We start from the raw sequence: 17212 nt of genomic DNA, 5'->3' as shown, positions 1-17212 counted from the left end.
GGCCAAAAGTTTCATTTCAAGGGAAACAGGGAAGGATTTGCACTCTTTTCCCAGTGGCAAGTACTGTTTATCTTCAGTTTTCATCATGTTCTGAGATGCCAGGGATCATTTACAGCCACGTGAATAATTAGAAAATGTTCCTATGCAGGTGTATGTGACCTCTGCTAATCATATTTGTCCTTCTTTAGTCAGGAGAAAGAGAGGATTAGGGAATGTCATTTTCACAATACACTGTTAATTGTTCCAGCGTCTGATAGCAGACATTTAAAACCAAAATTCCCCTCATTACTGACTTGGAGTTAAAACATTCATATTTAAACATAAAATTCCATTGATGTGCATATATATGTGGGCTGTTTCTATCATGAATATTTCCCCAGAATATAATTTCCTTATTCATTAGTAGGATTTTAATTCAAAATTTATTATCCTATGGACCCCATGACTCAATTTCTTTGTGCATGGGGTTACTGCTGCTTCCTGATGGGAACTTGTCCCTCTGCAGAGCAATATCTCCTGCAGGAACAGGAGTGCCTGGGTTTGTAGCTGTCACCCTCAGCACAATCATGAGTGGTATCACTGCAGCTCTCAGTGATTTCTGACTGATTTCATGAGTAGTGCTTGCTGTGGCATTGAGGTTTTTTAGCTCAACATATATATATATATATATATATATATATATATATATATATATATATGTATATATTTTTTTTCCTTATAAAAAATAACCTTCTGGAGGAGGCAGGGTATTACTCCAGCAGTGAAATCCCTAAGACTTACACTGGGAAGACAGGAAAGAGGTTTTATTGGTGGTATTTATAGATCCTTTGCACTAGAGGAACTGTAGAAGAAGCCTGTGGTGAGGCTGAGAGCTCGGCTGGCAGGACTGGCTCTTACCTGGCAGATGCTGCATCTTAGCTCTGCTCTGAGAGGCTTGGAAATAGTAATATTTCTGTGTGATACAGAACAAGATTGGGTATTGATTAATAAGGGTTAGGGATAACCTGCAGGGATGTGTTTGTCCAATCACTCCTGAGACATCAAAATTATGGTGCTGTCTTTTGTAAAGCTGCAATAAACTCAGTTTTCAGGCTTTTGTAATGGAGTGTAGAGGAATATCTGAGGACATTTTTGGGTTGAGCCTGATATACTGTAGACATACCTCAACATGCATGCAGCCAGTTTTCAAATAGCTGAATAACTGGTTTTTTGGTATTTTTTAAACTTTGGTTTTGTTTTCTTTTTTGTTTTTTTCTTCTTAAATGGGAAATTCATTGAGAATTGCATCAGCCAGGTATTTTATTATCAAAGGCAGGTTAATACATATACCAGAGTGGGACAACTTGAAATCATGACCAGAGCTTCAGTGCCTTTTATTAATGCAATTATTATCTTTTATTTTTAGTCAAAGCTCATAGAGACTGTGGGGAGATATTGGGATCCCTTAGGATCTGAACTTCCATAATGAAAAGATGCAAAAGTTGCATCTCTTCAAGATGCAAACCCTGCTGCAAAAATTTTATCTTAAACTTAGTTCTGCAACTGAATGTGACTTCATGGCCTCATTTTTCAATACTTACATGGGAGAAGGATAGTGGAGAGCTCACAGGCAGGTAAAGCTGGTGGAAACACACACATGGATGAGTCCTTGGGGTTAAATTGTTGGAAACTCTTTCCTCCAAGGTCAAATGAGACTTGCTTTCTGACAGAAATATGCAGCCTGTGCACATATGTCAGTAAACCATTTTTATTTGCTCTGTCTCTCAAAATCTCTGTCTGGTATAAACTTCTTCAGCTTATGCCAATAGGAAGCACATTTTGTCTTTACTTCATTAAAGTAAGATTGTAGAAAAACAATAATTTCTGGGGCAAAAACTAGGGGGACAATTAAAGGGGCTTTTGTTTCTTCATGTTTTAGCAAAGAGTATCTTCCACTACCTCTTGTGCAAAAGATGGTGTTACTGCATGGAGAGCAGCATCTTCTGGAGGTGGATTGGAGGGAGCTGGGAAAGGGGCTCAGCCTGGAGAAAAGGAGGCTCAGGGGGACATTGTGGCTCTGCATAGCTCCCTGACAGGAGGGGACAGGCTCTGCTCCCAGGGAGCAGGGACAGGAGGAGAGGGAATGGCCTTGAGAGGCACCAGGGAAGATTTATATTGGATTTTAGGGAACATTTCTTCCCTGAAAAGGCTATCAAACACTGGAACAGGCTGCTCAGGGCAGTGCCTGAGCCACCATCACCCTGGAAGTGTTTAAGGCGTGTGGCTGTAGCACCTGGGGACAGAGGTTAATGGTAGACTTGGCACTGCTGGAGGAACTGTTGGACTCAATGATCTTAAGGTCTTTCCAACCTAAATGACTCAATGATTCTAAAAACCTAGTTGGAGTGAACATGCCTGGGGTCATCCTAAGCTGGACAACAAAGGATGGGGCCTTGCAAGGAGAGAAGGTCATCCAGGAGAAGAAAGCCTGTATCCAAGTTCAGGATACACCTTACAAAGGAATAAAGACATAAAATAGCTTTATTGTGGCATGAGTATGGGGTTGGCCAAGAGGAAAAATATATGTGTGCATGAAAATGATCTGATAAAGGGAACAGCTTGGGCCCCCAGCCTGGATCTACATCTGTGTCTGGCTGTCACAAGAATAACTGCTGAGGCAGCGTGCTGGGACACGGCTCCTGAGGAGATCCAAGAGCAGGAATCAGGTGGGCACAGCCCCTGGACAGCTGCTGCTGTGGTCACCAAGCACGTCTCTCCCTCCCAGGGGATGGATGGTGAGTGTGGAAGCAGAAGCTGACCTGTCTGTTCCTCAGGAGCAGCCAGCAGATGGCATTCCCTCAGAGCCCTGGCATGGCTGGAGAGTGTCCATGGAGACAGGAGGTTTTAGGGATGTTTCAGCAGGGACCTGCCCTGTTCCAGCCCTTCTGATGATGAGTAGCAGTTGCTGTTCCTGCTGAGCCACACTGAACACCTGCCTGGCTTACAGAGTGGTCTCAGCAAAGCTCCCTGTGCCCCGTGTTAGTCCAAAATCCCTGTTTCCAGAAGGCCTTTCCTGCTTTCCAGGTGTATCTCCTTCCAGCTCTCATCTCAGCTGTCAGGACTAACAAAGCCAGTGCTGATTTGGTAGGTGGTGGCCACCAGGCCAGGGAAGGTGTCCTGGTTTAGGGCAAATGTGGGAGAGAACCTCCAAAGGTTCTCAACAAGGGCTGCTCTCGAGAGCAGATTCAAGCGGCCTCTCTCCCAGCCGGTTCGGGAAAAGATTTCCTTGGAGAAAAGTGGAAAAAACCTGTTTATTTAACAGGCATAGCATCTACCAGCACAAAAATTGAACAATATGGAAGAATGGAACCTCTTGCTGTTCTAAAAGAGATGACAAAGTGCTGTTGGTGGGCTGTAGCTTGTCTCACTCAGGAAATGGCTCGGCCCAGGCCCAGCCTGCTGGGCCACAGGTGGGAGCTGCCAGTGCTCCTCAGTCCAGAGCAGCTTTAAACAGCTCCAAGAAAAACAAAAACCACAGTCCAGGGAACATCTCTGCCCCAGCAAGCTAAAAACTAGCTAAAAGCAAAGGAGAGCTCTGTCCTGCTGTCTGTCCTTGCTGTAGACAACACAGTCCAGGAGCAGGAATGTGGAGGAGTGAGTGCAGCTTCTGAAAACAAACTGAGCCCTTCTTCTCCCCCACTTTGCTCTCAGACCCAATCTTAAAGGTGCAAAACTTATTTCTGGGTTAAACAGACAAATGGGGAAACACTGAGCACAATAAAGTCACCCCAGGACAGAAGGTAAGCCTGACCCAGCCTCCAGCAGGTTGTGCAGCTCCCACCTGGAGCATTGCCCGGCATTTCCTGCCCTCCAGCTGCTCCGATCAACCTTCCTGTGCCTGCTGGTGATGCTGCCTCCCACCCGAGGTTTTGGATCTGCTCAATTGTTTGAGAATCTAAAACTCAGCCATCTACAAATTCAGTTTAAATCAAACATCAAACCCTACAGTGCTTGGGATGTTCCTATCTTTCCCTTTCTTGCTGCTTGTATTAAAATATTTTTTCCAGGTATCTGGACATCCACATAGATTAATAGATTAACCCAAGAGATTTAGCATATGAAAATCATCAGTTGTGCATCTTCAGTGTAATCTCCTGAGTCATGCAATTTCACTGTTACCTATTTTTTAAAATATTTCGTATTTTAGGTTTAAAATCATGTTAAAATTGAATGCTCAAAACCTAGCAGCTTTTAAAAAGCCCTTGCTCTTTTTTTTTTTTTTTGCACAGAAGAAAATACAAGGAACTGTGGCAAATAATTAAACATTCTAATTTGAGATAATCTTTGATTAATGAAGAAGCTGCTTTCAAATGCTCTTCTCTGGCTCTAATAATTGATCTCTAATTGTCTCATCTAAAGGTTATATATTGCCTTTCCTCCTGCTTGTGTCCTCCTAATGCCTTATAACTTGGATCAAGCTATTAGCAATGTTCATTAATTCCTCTGGAAAATGCTGTGAACTTTCCAAACTGAAAAAAAAAAGTAGTTCTTTCTAAAACCAAGTTTAGTTTTGTGCCATTTTTGAGACTCTTGAGAAAATCACACCAAATGATGTCACAAACATGATGTGTAATTTTTCAGTTCTAAATTATTTAAGAATTTACATCTAAACTATTTGGGGATGTTGGACAGAGGAGGTGTAGGAGGATAAACTAATTAAAAATAACACAGCAGATGCTTTTGTTCTCTTACTGCATGCAAACAGGTGGTGGATTTGCAATAAGTGTCTTTATGCAAAAATTGGAAAACTGTGGAATTTAGGATCTGGTGAAGTGTTTGTGATGGTAGAAAAACTCTGGGCTGTTACAAAGGAATTTTACTAGGATGTCTAACAAGTTGGGACATCTAAACATTTATTTCATTGTTTACCTGAGAGATGAGGCTTTTCATAAACTGTTAATTCATTTCTGGGATAAACTACATTTTAATCTTATTCTGCTTTAGTTAGACAAACCCTTTTAACCTGTTGCTTAGCAGAGTTCCTTTTGTAAAGCCAAAGGAGTATAGCTACACTTCATTGTTGTTCCTATTAGATATTGAATTATGTCCCCTAAATGTTTGTGTGTGTCTGGTGCTTGACCACAGCAGGACAGCACCAAAGGCTCGTGATTATCCAACACATTTTCTTCATAGTTTCATATTAAAATATGCATAAGGTACTTGCATGAGCACAGGTTTTTACAAATCTGTCTAATTAATACAATTTGAAAATGTTGTTGCTTTCTTTGCTCCTGAAATTTTCAATCTAATTTCATTGAAAAGTGAAATATTTATTCATGTGCTGCTTTCCCCAATTTTGGCTTAATTGTTTCCAGTCTGTACAGCCTGGCTGTCTGGAGATGTTTATTACCAAGTAAATGTATTCTGCAAGGAGAGAGCCTGGCTAAATTGCTGGAAAGAAAAATTCTACAGCCTGACCTTATCAAGGCAGGATCCAGAAGGTTCTTATTTTTCATTTTGACTGCGGACTGTTAGTGAGGCAAAAAACAATCCAAAGGAGTTAACTAAAGTGTATCACATCAGCCAGTGGTTCTGGGGGAAGGGAAAAAAGAAGGGGAAAAAAATAAAAAAAGTACTGTCAAACACTGATAATCCATTCTGCAGGATAGCAGAAAAAAGCATTACATATCCTGGAATGATACAAAGATATTTTCTTCTGGCTTTGGAAAACACAAATCTCTTCCAGGCAAATGCACTTGGCATTTAGGGAATCTTTTAATATACTTTAAGTATATGATAACACAAAATGAGAGTGCAGCATCAAAGTGTTCAATAATCTATTTTGAGTGATCTTTAGCAACTCTCGTAAGCATTTATAGCTTGCTAGAGGGAAATGCATTTTTCAAAGATCATGAGCATTCCCTATGGAGACCTGTAACCTTCCTCAGAGCAATTCACCACATCCTGATAGGTCTGATCACAGCACAAGGGAGACAGCCAGTGGAAAGGAAACACTCTGGGAATATTAATGGAGCCCTGTGCCTGCTGAGTCACTGCCTGGAACCAGGGAGGGGACAAACAAAGGTTTGGGGATTATAAATATCAACATGGAGTTAAATGTTGGCTGAAGCTTTGTTTAAACCTTGGCCGGTCTGTGGTCTGATCTGATGCCTAATCAGTTTATTAGTGAATCAAGCATAAAACCCATGCTCAGGGAGGGCTGGGAGCTTGGACTCTGGGGGAAGGAGGAGTGAGTATGTGGGTGGCAGAAACCTCCTCAGAGCAGCACAAGAACCTGCTTGTTCTCCTGGACAGAGTTTGGTGCTGCTGTGCTCCTCTGCAACCTGCTGGCTTTGTGAATAAAACTCGAGGTTTTCTCCTCACCTCTGGCCCCTTGCAAGAGCCATGCTGTGCCCTGGTGGCCTTAAAGCTTGTTGCTTTTCTCATGCTATTTGGCATTAGAGAGTTTTCCAGGATGTTCAGCTTTGCCAAGGAGAATGTCACTGTTTCTGTGTGTGCTGTTAAAGCTGCTCAGAGAGAAAGCTGCAGAATGAGTTTCTTATCACAGGATGTGTGACTGTATCCCCTTCCTAAGCCATTGCTGGACTCCCTCAGGTGTCACACACCACTTTGCTGCCTGTCACCATCCTTTCTGTGATGTTGGTTCTTCTGCTCATTCCAGGCCATCCAGTACAGTAGCACACTATTTAAACCAGGCAGAGCCCAGCCTTGCAATTCCAGCTTTTGGAGGGCCCAGATCCATGTGATGCTTCATTAACCTGTACTGTGTTGTGTGTGACCTTTGGATTCTCTTTTCTTTTTCCTCCTTTCCCCTTCCCTTTTCCCTTTTCCCTTTTCCCTTTTCCCTTTTCCCTTTTCCCTTTTCCCTTTTCCCTTTCCCCTTTTCCCTTTTCCCTTTTCCCTTTTCCCTTTTCATACAGCCCACATGTAGTACAAGCTCAGTTAGTTATTTTTTTTGTCCTGCTTTTTCTTCCTTCCCCCCTCCCTGAGCCTTATTCCAGGTGGTAACTGCTTCAAGAGCTTAAAAACAAGAGTGAAAAGTGTGAAGTGCATTCACTTTCATGGAGCTGCAAACGGGGGAAGGGGGAAGGAGGGGAAAGGCACCAGGATCGTTTGTCTGCCTCAGCTCAGCTCATGTCCTCAGCTATTTGTCAGTCTGCAGTGGTGTGAAGAGAATCATAAAAGACGTGCAACTCAAATATTTAGGACAAAAGGAAACTTCTGGTGTTGTGGGAAGCATCTCAGTGAAATGTTGTTGTTCTCCCATTGCATCTGGCTGGTAGGTGGTGTCTGATTTCCCCTTTTGCAGAAGCTCTGTGACCACAGGCAGGAAATGTGCCATGAGCAGATGGAGAAGTAGGTGGTGGTGTTGTTCTGTGAGTTCTGGACACACGGCTGGTCATTTTGGAGATGAGGAAAACATGGCTAGGTAGAAAGAGGCCACATCTGATACAGAAACACCTTTGGAAGCACCTTGCAGAAAGAGCAGTTAGGAAGTTGGCTGGAAATCCATCCCCAAGGCGCTCAGTTTGATTTTTAGGATTTTATACCACATAGCAAGCAGCTGCTGTGAGAAGATGGGGTCCCATGTCCCCCATTTTTCTTTCAGTCTCTCAAATGCCCCCTTGGCCATCACACTACTGCTCCTTCAGGAGGGGACAGGCATGTCCCTCCTACTGTCCCTGCCTTAAGTAAAAACCACTTGAAATGTCCTTACTTGTCCTTGTCCTTATCCAGCGCAAACCCTGAGACCAAATATTTGACCAGAGGTGGGGGAAATCTTTTATTCTTTGCAAAACATTAAGATCAACAACAGTGAACCCATTCCTTATAGCAAGAGGCTTTAAAAAAACCAATGTGTGTGTGCATCCAGCCTGGAAATGCAGGTGAGGGCACCCGAGCTACAGTCATCTTTTATTAGCAGCAGCTAACTTGGAGAGACACAAGGAAATTTCATCTATTCAAAATGTGTTCTCCTGCTGCTGCAGCTACCATGGAGTTATCAGAGCCATGGGGAGTTACTGCTCTTCTTTCCTTTACGTGGAAATCACTTGACTCTCATTCCCTTATTGTCCCTCTCTGGGTATTACTGTTATCAGTGCAGCAGCTCAATAGTTCTCCTTAAATGTTACTACAGAAAAATAAATAATTTCTTATTCCTATGATTTTTTTTTCTTTTTTTTTTTTCATTGAGGCACTACATTGAGAATAGATTTTAAAGGACAAATATTATGTTTAATGGCTCAGAAAGAAATGAAAATGATTACTAATACAGAGCCTAAAGAAAAACAATACTAGGAGCAGGTCACATAACGGGAAAGAAAATATCTATTTAGATAAGATGTGCCTAACGGTCTGACTGAAAAGAAAATAGGGAAAATCCATTCAGACAAGGAGGAAGGTTTCAGGGGCTCATTTTGGCTACTCAAAGGGCAATTAATTATTTAGCAGGAGCTACTAATGACTGCTTCATAAATAAATAAAAAAATAAACACTGGATCATCATTACAGGGAGTGAAGTCTCTATAAAGTAAAGTTTAATGGACTGAGCGAGGGCTTTTTAGTCTTAATCAGAAGACCAAAAGTTAAAATCAGACAGCCAGAGCAATCCACTCCTGCAAAAAGGTCAAATATACATGTTCCCTTCAAATAACTTTAGAGGGAAAAAGCAACTCAGCTGGGGCTGAGGGAGAGGGAGAGCCAGTTAAGTGAGGTGAAGGTGTAGGGCACCCTTATCACACAGGGTTTAAATGTGACCTGAGGTAACAGAGGAGCTTTTGGGCAGAGCAGGGCTGTTGATGGAGTGGAGAGAAAACAAAAGTGATAAGAAAGTTGTTATAGCAAGCTCTGCAGGGAGGGGACCAAAGGTTTTATGCTGTTGTTTACTGAGCGATTGCTGTGAAGCCTGAGGTGAAATGCTTCGTGCCATCACAAGGTGCAGATGGCATGCTTTAAAAAATAGCTGTGGGGCTTGCCTTGTAAATACAGACAGTCCTGGCTTTTCTGAGCATCTGTGCCTGAGCAGAGCCTGTGCTGCAGGTGCAGTGTATGCTGCTTGGACAGTCACTGCTTTGATACTCCTTTCCTGACTGTAAGAACCACAGTTTTCCTGCCTGAGGGTCTTCCAGGCCGTCTCATTGTGAGTAAGACCTGCCTGTTCCTGTTGGAGAGAATCCTCCTTTGTTTGCTGGATCATTTTATCCTCTTGACAGCAAGAAGGCTCAGGGCTAGCAGTGCCAAGGCAAGCTTTCATGATCTGATGGACCCAGTGTCCTGGCAGCCCATCTGGCACAGGCTGAGTTTGCTTTAGGGTGCCCTTGGTTATTTGTTGTTGCCACACGCCTTCAGAAGAAGGCATATGTTTTGTTAAATTAATTTGTTACAACTTTTACTGGCACTCCTGTGGAAAAGCTCACACAGTTCCTTCTGGTGAAGGGACAAGGCTTGAGTGGTCTCTGGTCAGTCTGGGAGGGGCAGTGATGGATGGCAGATGGACACAGCAAATAACTGGGGGGAGGCTGAGATGAAGCAGTCTCAGCACACCCAAGGATGTGGCTGGCAGTGGGTGGCTCAATATTAGGAGACAAGGAGGCTGCTGGTATGGGAAGTGTGTTTTCCTGCCCACCCCTCAATCCCTTCTCTGTCCCAAGTACCCCACACAGCCCTTAGTTATAGACACACAGAGCTCCTTTTATTCTTCTTTTTCCTTCTCTAAACTGTCAGATGTCCCTGCCTTCCTATCATGCTCCTAACAGATCCTTTGAGAGGGTGAGGGCTGAGCTGCCCTCAGTTGTATTCTCTGCCACTTAGACCTGTGCCTGCTGGGACTTTGGCCATCTCCTGTGGCCTCACTCCCCTGTACATTGGTCCTGCTGAAACTTACAGCAGCTGCAACACGAGGAACAAAAAGAAAAAGAAACCAAAACCACTCACACGCACACACAAAAGAAACACCAAGAAAAACCAAAAAACCACAGACCATTTTACTTGTTCTGTAGCTAAAAAAAAAAAATGTACCCAGGCTATATGTTTGCTGATGTTTGATCCTTGAATTTAGGGCCAAAGGATTTTGTCTCTGTTTTCCTTTCATTCCAGCAGAAGGGTTGAGAAGAGTAGTTGGGAAGAAGGGGTCAATATTCCAATTCTCATAAAAGTCTGCAAGCATATGGCCTTTACCAGCACAGCTGCTTTGCTGCCACCATCCACAATCAAGGTTAAAATGCATGATGCTCATTCAAAGGGAAATGCAGTGGGGAAATTTTCACTCCACTGTTTGTGCAGTTTCATTTCCAAAGGCAAATTGAAAAGTTGCAGTGTATTTCAGCTTGGTTTGACCTAAATGGCCAGCCAAACAAGAAATAGAAACCCCTTTTGGGCTGCATTTGACTTTGGATCCCTTTTGCTGCAGTAGCTGAAGTGCCCCAGTCTCCTGCTTCTTTCCCAGACCAGACTCCTGGCAGGATAAAGTTTCTTGAGCAGCAGTCCCATTGTCTTGCTGGTGGAGTAAACAAGCTGAGTTAGTGGGAAGCCCCAGAAAAAGTAATTTGGCAGTGCAAAAGAGGGCACTGATACTACAGGAACTGATGGATAGAGGTCAGCTCTATTTTGGGTCAATATTAAGTGCTCTGTGTGGTTGTTTTGTTGGGCTTTTTTCTAGCAAAGAAGATGAAATGTTACAGTTCAAGAGTGTCACATCTATTGATGCTTACTGAAAATGGAAATCCAGATAATAAACAAGCATTACTGCAGGGGTCTGGGCACACAGAACTCCAGGATGGAGATGTATCTCTGAATTACATTGTTAGTCCACAACTCTGACCCTCCTGCCCCTATATCTCTCCTCACAGTTCCGTTATATATTTTGGTGGTTTTTCTTTTTTATTTTATTTTTTTTAACCCTCCTCTGAAACGTCACAGAGACTGGATGGAAACATTTATTCTTGTTCCATATTCTTGTGTTCTAGCTGTCTGTAGGAATGGGTGTCACTCAAGCTTGAGTGGATGGGCTTGAGCAAACACGCGGCTGGTTTGAGATAATGTTTATAGAGAGCAAAGAGAGATATCAACTCTATTCATTCCTGATTTCACCTTCAATTCTTCTTCTGTTTTCCACCCTGGCAAATCTGCATTCTGTGTAAATTCCCTACACTCCCTCTGCCATGTGGTTGCAAACACTACTGGCTTCTTGCTGTTCTGCTATCGACTGTCTCCTTCATGAAAGTACCAGAGTTTGGTCTAAACCCACTTTCATTACAGCTGTGTTTATTTTCCCATGCCAATATGGAAGAGGGGTGCCTTCTTAATTTAATCAGAGCTTTAAATTTCACCATGGCGACAAAGTAATAGGAGAAATAATTAAATACACCTGGTTTTTGGTTAACTCAGAGATCACGTGGCTGGTGGGGTCAGAGTCTGGGGAGCCAGGCATGTGACTGTGGCTGTTTCTCCATGCAGCGCTGAGTATTTGCTCAGGAGTTTCATCACCCCTCGCAGGAAGGGCTGCTGACCACAGGGTAATGTGGTTTCACTCTAGAGGAGAAAAGATGAGTTTTCTATGTAAAATTACTTTTAGCACCATAGCGCTTCTTGACATGAAGGTCAATAAGTGCCTAAATTACTCAAAGTAGCTGAGTTTATTATAATTCCTCTCTGTCACATTCCCTTGCTGCAGCTGTGACACTGTGCTGTATAACTTATTTAATTATACAGTGGTGGTTGCTGCTGTGTGTCTGTTGTTGGGGATGTTATGAATATTTAGATTTTTCTTTCTCTCTTGTTCCGTAATTTAAACAAATTCACTGAAGTGTATTTAACCTGAAGTAATCTAGGCTGCATGCTGCTTTGGGCTGTGCTGTTTTAGAAACTTCCTTCTGCACAATCATACTCAAGCAAAGCAATTTCTTTGGTGTAAAGATGGGGAGAGAATCAGCCCTACACGCTGTGCAGTTCTGGAGTTCCTCTTTTGTTTGTTTTCCAAACCAGCCTCAATTAAGGCGCTATTGGTGCTTTCAGTGGGTGTATTTTGACAGCCCAGACCTGTGCTGCAAACTTGCCCACTCACGCTGTGCACACTCCCAGGCTTCCCCCCAAAGGACGTTAGGACACCAGCCCCACCATATCAAAGGTCTGTGGGCTGAGCTGTGTTTAGCAACCTGGAGAGCAGCTATTGGAGGGCAGAGAGGGCAGGACATTTCCATGATAAACCTTATCCCTTGAGGATACAGCAGAAAGTAGGGATTCATTGTGTGCCTGTCAGCACTGTGCTGGGTAGGAAGACTGTGAGTAACATCTTGGAATACTTAAAGAAAATGTTTAAGGGGAGGGTTAAGGGAACTTTACTTTTTTCTTTTTTTTTCTTTTTTTTCCAAAGACATCAAGACAGAGGGAAGGTCCATAAAGATACAAGTGGATCTAAACCAGGACAAATTATCATTTTATAATTAAGCCTAATGGACCTTCCTGAGGAGGTTTGATAAGATGACTTGCTAATATTCACCTTTTTTTTTTATTTAGTCAGTAAATTATGCATAAAGGACAAAACTGAAATAATCACCCAGACATTCGTGTCACTTGTGCCTGACTAATTCTCATCCCTTGTCTTTCATAGCTTTAAAATGGGAAATAAGTAGTAGAGGCCAATATTTGATAGAGCCTGATAAATTATGGAAAATTTACTTTTTTTTCTTAATATAAGTTGCATGTGATCTTTTTGAATATGAAAGAATGCCTACAGTTAAAGTTGAGTGTTTACATCGAATCAGGGTGTAGTACAAGCAAGTCCTGTGGAAGAGCAAAAGAACAAAGAAAGAGGAAAAAAGTAAAAATATACTGACTTCATGTCATCTGTTAAATCAAAAACTGTAATAAATTTTCAAGGAAAGAAATAAGAAAACCTGATCTAGTGGAAGGTGTGTCTGCCCATGGCAGGGATTGGAACAAAGTGGCTTTTAAAATCCCTTCCAACCCAAGCCATTCTAGGATTATATGAAAACACCTGAATGACTTTTTCTGGAGTAGGTAGTGGAGACAAATTGTTTCTCTTAAAATATTCTTTTTTTCTCTAAGCTGTATTAAAAAAAAATTCTGGTAAGGAGTTATGTTTATCAAAGTGGGAAGTGCATTTTCCTCTGATGGGTCTGAATTTTAGTTTGAATATTGTTTTCAGTTATAAGGAGATAAAGTGTGCTGTTCTTATACAAATGTGTTTGCTCTACGTGTAGAAAACAGCAAATGACTTATGAGTTATTGTAAAAGAGTTGCACAGGACTCTATTCTGCAAATAAAAAAACAATACAATAATGCCAGTTGGACTTAAGGGGGGGGGGTGAGAAAAACCAACCCCAAGCAATTCTGGGATTTCTCTCTGTGAAGCCTAATTCCCACTCAAAGGGAAAAAGTACTTTCTTATGCTGGTTTCAGAATTGGATCTCTGGGATTTCATTCCCCAACAGGATTTTGATTGATTTTATTTTAGTATTTTTACCTTATTTAATAATATTTTGTATTAAATCAGATACCCCTGAGCACTTAATCATTTTTAACTTCTAGATCTCTGTATTTAATATTATATTTGTTGTCAAAATCTAATATCAATAAGAATCACAATAAATGTAAATCATTGATCAGATGCAACAGTGACAGGGAACCAAGAGCCTGATCCAGGAATTGCTGTCTGCAATAGAGACACTTATTGATTTCAGTGAGGTTTGGGTCAGGCTTCATATGGAACCAAAACCCATCTGTGCTTGCCAGGTGGGACAGTGGATGACCTGGGAGATGATGGCCACAAATCCACTGCAATCATTGGGTGTCCTTGCTAAAAATGGTGACTGCTGAGATAAATCATAGGAGCTCCTAAATAATAGGCAGCTGTGCTGTGTTCATGTGCTGTAGAGCAGGGAATCCACAGGTTGGGTGAGAAGAATGGGGCTATAATACCAAATAATCCTTCAAGCAACCTTATCATCCACCTCCTGATCACAAATTTCAGGGCATTTACCTCAGTGTTCCCAGGAGATGAACGCTGGAGGCTCTCAAACCCCCTTTAGGCTGTTTTCAGAAGAGGACAGAGATGATGGCAACACTTCCTAGGGACCATGGGGACTGAGCATCAGTGAGCAAATATTCTTAACTCAAGATTGATCTGTTTGAGCTGAAAAGGCTCCTTACCTCCAGGAGGTATGACACCAGGGAGTAAAATTAAGAAAAAAAAAAAAAAAATCCAGGCATTAACTTGGGAAGGAGATTTCACAGAAAATACTGCACTGGCAATTCTTTTACCTAGAAAGAGACAGTCAGGGAGACATGGGTTTCAATCTCCCATCTAAGGATTTTTTTACATAATTTGCATTAAGTGCTCATTATTAAAAACAGAGGGCTCTATCTTTATTATGTATGTGCTGGACATGCTTTGATAATGGGATCAGGACATCCGTGCTGGGGTTGTAAATCAAATAAACAAGCTTTGGAAACAAAACCTAGTTCTGCTTTCCAAGTGCTGATCCAAGTATTGCTTGGAAATAAGCTCTCATTAATCCTGTAATTTGGAGAAGTGAAACTTGAGTTACTTGAGTGTATAATGAGGTGACTGTATTAGTGATGGTCACAGTGTCTGTGACCATAACTTGCTTTTCTTGTTGGTTCACAACACCTGGAGGAGTTAGAGATCCTTAAGCCATCCTCCCTGGTGTGTGCCAAATCAGGTGCAGAAGATCCTGACCTGCAGAAAAGCACATCTGTGACCGACATCCCAGCAGGGAGCACAGGTTTTGGAACAGCTGCTCAGCTGTGGAGGAACTGAGGAGCAGTTCCCTGGGGCACAGGGAGCCTGGTCACACCTTCCTCAGGGCTTTCAGTGAGGTGGCAGCTCTTTGGGAGTTGGGGCCACTTGAGCATCACACCCAGCTCCTGGTCTAGGTGTAGCCCTCTGCCTACTAGAAACCTTGAAAAGCACTCTGAAAACCAAGATGCTATTTTTTTTTCCCCCAACATTTTTTTTTCCATTTTATTTTCCTTTTCCCCGCTAAATGATGATTAGGGTGAGTGAGTGGGAATGATAAATTTGGTGACAATGAGGAGGTGTGAACAACCTGTGAGGAGACAGCATAAAAATAGGATGTCTCCAATAAATCCCAGGGGAGGGTGAACATTAGCTAAATGAAAACTGTTGTTTTAAAGAACTCTGCTGCTTTTTCTTTTATTTTTTTTTTATTTTAACTCTGCATGCTGGTTGGAGGGGAAAAATTATTACTGTGTAAGATATCAGGTCTGGAGGGGTAAAAGATTATGTTCTCATCATGAAACCAAATGCTAGCAGATTAAAGCAGGTAAGTAGCATCATGCTGGCCATTTGGCCAGAGTATAAACAGGTTTGGGTTAATTAGCACTAAGGAGGCTGTGCTGTTTGAGGAGTTTATATTTAAATACCAACCGTTGTCCTTCCCATATGCGTTGACAAAGCTCTTCTCAATAGTCATCTGTTGTTCTATCCACAGCTTGTTTCTGATAGCTATATGTGGGATATTTTAGCTTTAAGAAATGAGAACTTATGGAAGATCTGTGCTTAAAGAGTTTTCTTTCTCAAGCAGAGAGAAAAAGTGATATTCTCTAGTGGCTCCTTGTTATGTTCTGATCTATCCTATTTCAGCCTATCCCCTCGAGGGTTCCTTTGCACCAAGACTCTTGGGGATGTTAAAAAGGCAGAGAATGTTGTGTGGTGTAACTGCATATTTCCCTAAACTGGGGCAGCCACCAAGCACCTCACTGAGCCTCTTGGCTGCCTGCTGCCACAAAACACAGCAGGGAAGTCTGGTCCTAAAGTGCAGAGTATGTGCTGCAAACCTTCCCTGCCAATTGTAAAGCCAAGTGCACCAGTGCTGTCTGGAGCACAGTGGTGTCTCTGAGCATTACAGTTACAGGACTGTTTTTGTATCAAGATCAATGAGCTTGTAAATTTTGCAGTTAATTTTTGGGCGTTTTCTTAGAATTCATGGTCTGTCATATTTCTGATTTCACTTGGGCTTCTCTCCTCTCCCAGGAGAAACAGATCTAAATCAGCAGGATATTTGGTGTAGCTGAAAGGGAATATTAATTCAAGGCCCTGATTTTGAAAGCTGTGTTTGCCTGACACCTGCATCCTGCCTCCTCTGCCCTTGCACACGAGCACGGCAGTATACAAACACCCCCTCCAATTTTTGAGGCAAAACATGCTGAAAGGGGCTGAACATTGGAAAATGGGGAAACAACTTCAATGTATCTGTGCACCTGCTATTCTTAGGAGCTCAGACTGCAGAAACAATAATGCTGCCTCTGGCTTTGACGTCTCCAGACTGTGAGTGACACTCCAGCATTTGGAGCTGCTGTCAGTCTGGTGGGAGAACTTAGAAGAGGCTGATAAAGTTTAAAAAGGGAAGAGCTTTGTATCTGTAGAAGCAAAAGAAAAAAGCCTTTGGGGGTTACAGCAATATGTTGCCTTGGAAATATTTGATCAGGTTTACCATTCTATTCAGACACTTCACTTTTTAAAAGCTTTAAATCAAGTAAGTTTGGGTCTTGAATGGTGCAGCTTTAGTGGCTGCTTATCAGCCGCTTGTGACTATGCAAACTGCAGAAGCTAAACTGGCATTTCTGATTTTCAGGTGAAATTGAATGACCTGAAAATGGATCCATCTTCTCCTGTGCTTCCAGCAAGCATTTTGGAACAAACTGCCTTGCAGCTCAGATGCAGCCCCACGGACAAAAAACTTGCTTTCCACTTAGATGAAAAAGATGAGTTAAAGCATCTTCGGGAATGTTTCTGTGTCCCCAAAGTCAAGGATCTGCCTCCAAGTGAGAGTTATAATTGCTGTTGAGGGAGAGGGAGGGGGAAAGGGCTGGGCTTCACATCTTCTGCATGTGTTTATCACAAGTCTTTGGAAATCATCATCACTTATGAGATAATTGAGCAATTGTAGTCATATCTGAGCACAGAATGTCCCCGCTGTTGCTAAATCAATCCATCAGCTTATTCTAGCACCAAAAGCTCTATGTTCTCGTTGCCATCCTGAATCAAATGTGAGGATACAGTACTTATATGGTGCTTATGCTGTCAGTCAGCTGCTTTGAACAATGTAGTGACTGATTGAAAATTATAGGCAGGAGCTTTTCTGTCTAATGGCTCCAAACAGCAGCCTCGCTTGGGTAGTTCAGAGCAGTTGCTTCCTCGGTGTGATTC

At 42.3% G+C, this 17212-nt stretch overlaps 1 protein-coding gene across 2 annotated transcripts in view; it reads left to right on the top strand.

The window, feature by feature from the left end:
- Window positions 1–12166: 12166 nt before the first annotated feature.
- Window positions 12167–17212, top strand: part of KYNU (kynureninase) — a 57659-nt gene continuing 52613 nt past the window's right edge. The window contains exons 1-2 of one of the 2 annotated variants that reach the window (XM_018911258.3): window positions 12167–12278; window positions 16638–16827. In XM_018911258.3, coding sequence (XP_018766803.3) covers window positions 16659–16827 — 169 coding nt within the window. In that variant the 5' untranslated portion in view covers window positions 12167–12278; window positions 16638–16658. The remainder of the gene's footprint in view (window positions 12279–16637; window positions 16828–17212) is intronic. The other variant, XM_018911259.3, reaches the window with a different exon arrangement.

Source organism: Serinus canaria, chromosome 7 (assembly GCF_022539315.1).
Source record: "Serinus canaria isolate serCan28SL12 chromosome 7, serCan2020, whole genome shotgun sequence".
Taxonomy (NCBI): Eukaryota; Metazoa; Chordata; class Aves; order Passeriformes; family Fringillidae; genus Serinus; species Serinus canaria.
Note: the sequence above shows the minus strand (reverse complement) of the source record. Positions and strands in the feature narration are given on the sequence as shown.